General features: G+C 32.9%; 1 protein-coding gene across 2 annotated transcripts in view; it reads right to left on the bottom strand.

Annotated features, from left to right (window-relative positions):
* Positions 1–2,537, bottom strand: part of LOC114310220 (F-box/LRR-repeat protein 3) — a 4,679-nt gene extending 2,142 nt beyond the window's left edge. For both annotated transcript variants that reach the window (XM_028256173.2, XM_028256180.2), the window contains exons 1-3: positions 1,620–2,537; positions 394–519; positions 33–137 (exon numbers count right to left, since the gene is read on the bottom strand). In XM_028256173.2, coding sequence (XP_028111974.2) covers positions 33–137; positions 394–519; positions 1,620–2,267 — 879 coding nt within the window. In that variant the 5' untranslated portion in view covers positions 2,268–2,537. The remainder of the gene's footprint in view (positions 1–32; positions 138–393; positions 520–1,619) is intronic.
* Positions 2,538–5,044: the final 2,507 nt, after the last annotated feature.

Below are 5,044 nucleotides of genomic sequence, written 5' to 3'. Positions count from 1 at the left end.
CAATATATGAAGGCAAAGGAGTTGAGACTTACAGGAGTGCCATATGCTAATATTAGTTGCCTCAGACGTCCAGCACCGCTTGTTAGAGTAGACAATCCCACATGACTCACATTTTGACTACTTGAGATATCAAGCATCTGTAAAAGACATCATAAACTTATCTGTCCGTGATCAAACAATTATTTTTGAAGAACCAGGAATTAAACTTCAACTGGATGGAAATGAAACTTTTTTTTTGAAACCAAACATCTTGAGGTAGCTAAATAGTAGTGCTTTAAGACTTTTCAATAGTTAAACTTAAAGATCTAGATCTTGAATTCTATTTTTATTTTCACTTAAGAATGGATATGAGAAGAGTTCATCAGAAGTTCAATGTTTTCCAAAGACAGATACCTCTAGTGACTTGCACCCTTGTTTAAGGACTGCAAGGCTGTCATCATCGATACCAAAGCATCCCTCCAGAACCAAATCTTCCAGATGTTGTAATTTCAAGATTGATGGTAAGCATTTGCTTGTGATCTGCACGCCAAGAAAACAGGGGAAAAAGGATCAAGAAAGGTTTTTTTTTACATAGCACATGCTGCTAGTGGCGCGCGCACACATAAAAATTATTGTAATAGGTGCTTGTCGTCATAAAAATACTTATTGATTGTACACACCACAAGACAAGGCAAGGCAATCACATCAGAACTTAGAAGGTAAGAAACAAATATAAAACAAAAGCAACGGAAAATAGGATTGATGCTAAAGTATAGAGTGAAAATATCACACGTGTTGGAGCAACAAAGCCGCAGTTCTAACAGATTTTTTCATTTAAACCCAACCAAGTAGTTAGTAATTGTGCATCCTTCATTGATTATTACAACACAACATATGGCATAGCACAATATAGCTAACCAAACAAATACAACAAGCATTCATCTTTCATTGCTATTAATTTTTTTTTTTTTAGGATCATTTGAGATGCAACAAATATGCCAAACAAATAAAAACACTTCTAAATTATAGAACACTAACAATAGGAAAAAAATGAAACCATGTTCCTGTGCATCTACCCATCAACGTGCAAACTTACATAATCTAATTTCAAAATTGTAGACAGCTAGACACAAGTTCGTTGTGCATCAAGGCGCATAGCATTTGTGCAAGTGTTTGACACAGGTCTGACATGAATATAGCCTTATCTTTAAACTACAAAAAAAGATTAAAAATTCTTAACAGAAGCAGCCATCGTAGAATACTTCCAACATGAACATATATTATGTTGACACATCTCCTCAAAACCAATATCCATCTCAACAAAACCACAAGAGTGAAAAATCAAAATAAAAAAGCAAGATAATACCAACACCCTGCTCAATCAATCAGTTAAGCAACAAAATACCCAAATAAAAACTACATGATTTCAAACAAAAAACACAATCACCAATCATACACACACCACAAACATAGACTTGAGACCATAATTTGATTTAAGGTCAATGAAATAGCTATAGTTAACTACACATATATAGAGAAACATATACAACAAGGCATGAAAATTGCAATACCTAGAGTACAGATAAGAGCTCATAATAATCACAAAGCATATTAATTGAAAGAAGAGAAAATAAAATTACCGGCAAGTAAGAAAGATCCAAACTTCGAATCTCTTTGCACTTGACAGCAATCAAGCCCACCCCAAAATCACCAACACCCAAACACCATTTCAAGTTAATCAACCTCAGTTTCTTGCACCCAACAGCTATACACCCAATACCCATATCCGTAATCGACTTGCACCTTGCTAACCACAGCTTCTCCAAATTCTTGGCCTTTGCAATCGCGGCAGCAGCTTGGTCACTCAACTCCGTAGCGTTCGACAGATCAATCTCAACCAAATTCGAACATTTCATCACCAAATTCAACAAACCCACATGGGTAAAGAACTTGGATCTCGAAAGATCAATCGACCTCAACATTTTGTTGCAAACAGACGATATAATCGAGAGCGAGCTATCGGTGATTCGAGGACATAGAGAGAGATCGAGATGGGTCACGTAAGGGTATCGATTCAGAACCTTGTTTAAATGCTCTGAACGAAGAGGCTTCAGGGCTTTGCGATGCCGAGACTCGATTGTGAAGAACGATTTACAGACTAAAGAGAATGATTTCTTGTCAAGTGGGTTGTCACTGAGACAATCAAGGATTGAGAAAACGATTTCTTCGGAGATAAGATCGAAGTGGTTGAACCCAACAAATTCATTGCTTGATTTTTGCTTCTTCATTGCTCTCAAACAACTCAAAATCTTTGAATTTGTGGATCTAAAGATTGGTTTTTGAGAGTGAGTTATAAACAAAAGGGTATTGTACTGAGAGATAGGTTGGGATTTGGAGATTTTGAAGGAGAAATTGAAGAATGAATGGTGGTTTTTTTGGGGATTTTTTCTGTGGGTATTTGAGATAGATGTTGGAGAATTTAGAAGTGACCGTTAATAGAAAAACACTGGGTTGGATCGAGCAGTTGAGAACTGAGTGAGGATGAAGAAATGAATAATATTCTTGAAATTACTACACTACCCCTTTTGTTGGCTTTTTCCAAAAGTTTGGTACGGTGGTACACTTTTACGTAAGGACATAGTTGCCCCTCGGATGTCTCCACGTCAACCCAAGATAAGTTTGTTTTGCACAAGTTAAAAATGGTCCTCTCTAGACTACAAAGGTTAGTAGCAAATTTTAGAAAAATTTCCTATTGATTTTTAAATTTTTTATTATTGCATATTATGTGGTAGCATTTTCCAACTAAAAAAAAATTAAAAATATGAATGAGATGACCTAAATTAAGGCCAAGTTTGACATACACAAAATAATTCATTTTTTTATCTTTTTTTCTATCACATCACCTCTTTATTTTTCTGTACATCTTTTCGTAAAAAGACAAAAAAGTACACTTATTTAAGTCATTCCAAACAACTTCTTTCGACAGCTTTAAAATTGAAAAAATATCAATTAAACCTTCATTTAGCATGCCAAAAAGCTTTTTGATTATTTTAGCTACAAAAAAATAAAATAAGTTAAAAAGTCAATAAGACAAAATATTACATCCAAATCATAATCATTTCATTTTTCCTTTTACAAAAGCTAAAAAAACTAAAAAAATTATCTTAAACGACACTTTTGAGCCCCAAGTTAAAAAAGTCAAAAAGTCAATCCACCTTCCAAACGAACCCTAAGATTTATTTTTGAAAAATGTTTATGATTGTTCTTTGGCTAGTCATGGACATGTAAAAAATTGGATAAAAATATGAAAATTATATGTAAAATTATGTAAATATTTGGAAATAAGTAAAAAATTCATTGAGTTTCTAATTATTTTATTCTTTTATGATATCTTATAAGACAATTGTAAACATAATTTATTATTTATTTATATTAGGGTTAGAATATATAGTTTAACTTTCAAACCGTGTCAACCATTATTTTATTCTGTAAAAGTGTTCGCTATAATATTCAGTTAAAGTCAATTTTGAAAGCTCCTGGTTTAACAAGTTTTTTTGCCTTTTCTATTTTTTGAAATTTGACTTAATTTAAGAAATGGATAAATTACAAGCACACTTTTTGAGATTTACTTAAATTATAAATTATTCTCTGTGGTTCTAATAATTACATTATGTCTCCTAAAGTTTTAAATTTCATAACAAATAGGTCATTTTATTAATAAATCATCAAGTTAATTAACAGTTTTTAATAATGTTAAAATTTTATTTCAATTAATAATTAAGATAATTTTATTATTATATAAGTAAACAGTTAGAAATTTTACTTTTTCAATTAATTTTATTAAATAAAAAATTCTGACAGGGAGGTATTTGTAATTTTCCAAATCACAGGGGATAATTCGTATTTTAAGTAAACCTCAAGGGGTGTATTTGTAATTTACCCTTAAAAAATTTAGGAGATTCTAAAAGCATGTAAAAAAAAAATACAAAAACTTAAAAAAATCACAAATAATTATTAAAGGGTCATGCTACTTAGGTCAATACAAATAAAATATTTATAATCTCCATACATTTTTTTATATTCTTTAATACTTTTATATATTTTTACACCAATTTATACAATTTTTTACACGTATATCAAAGTTGACGGTCTTTAGTATTTTTAATTTTCTATTTTGATTTGATGTATCAATTGGATTGTATTAACGTATATTCATAAGACACATTAAAGGATTATTTGGCATCCTTTAAAATAGTACACTTTTTATTTTTTTTATTTTTTCATATCACCTCTCTATGTTTTTACATATCTTTTCATAAAAAATCAAAAAATATAATTATTTAAATTATCACAAACAATTCCTAACAAAGTTTAAAAGACATTGTACATTTTTTTATATTCACTTTTTTAATAATATACAATATTTTCAAACATCTAAATATTTTTCTTTATGACTCACGCTAACAAAATCTTATCAATTTAGTTAGGTGTCGTTTGGTAACACTTACGTTTTTAGTTTTCTATTTATATTTACAAAAATTTTAAAAACTCAAATAAAAACTTGTTTGGTAAAATTTTTGATTTATAAATCAGTGGTCTCAGTTTTTAAATTTGGCCAAAAAATGAAAACACAAAAAATGTGTTTTCGTTTTGAGTTTTGAGTTTTTTTTTTTTACCACCTAATAGTAGCCACCACCCGCCACCATTTTCTACCACCCCCCACCCCCCACCACCACCTGCCGCCACTACTTACCACCCACCTGCCACCACCACCGCCCACAACCCACTCACCACCACCACCACCACCCACAACCCACTCACCAACACCACCCACCTCTCACCGTCGCCACCACCACCACCCACCACCCACCTACCATCCACCCACCACGACCCACTACCCACCACTACCATCCACCGCCCGCCACCACCACCACACGCCATCTACTTGCCACCACCACTTACCAGCCACCAGCCACCTGCCACCATCATCCACTACCTGTCACCACCAACCACCCACCACCACCACCCACCTGCCACCCACTCGCCACCACCACCCGCCATCACC

The sequence above is a fragment of the Camellia sinensis genome, chromosome 3 (genome assembly GCF_055761805.1).
Source record: "Camellia sinensis isolate YWXY chromosome 3, ASM5576180v1, whole genome shotgun sequence".
NCBI lineage: Eukaryota > Viridiplantae > Streptophyta > Magnoliopsida > Ericales > Theaceae > Camellia > Camellia sinensis.
The sequence above is the reverse complement of the archived record's forward strand: the minus strand, read 5'-3'. Positions and strand labels throughout refer to the sequence as shown.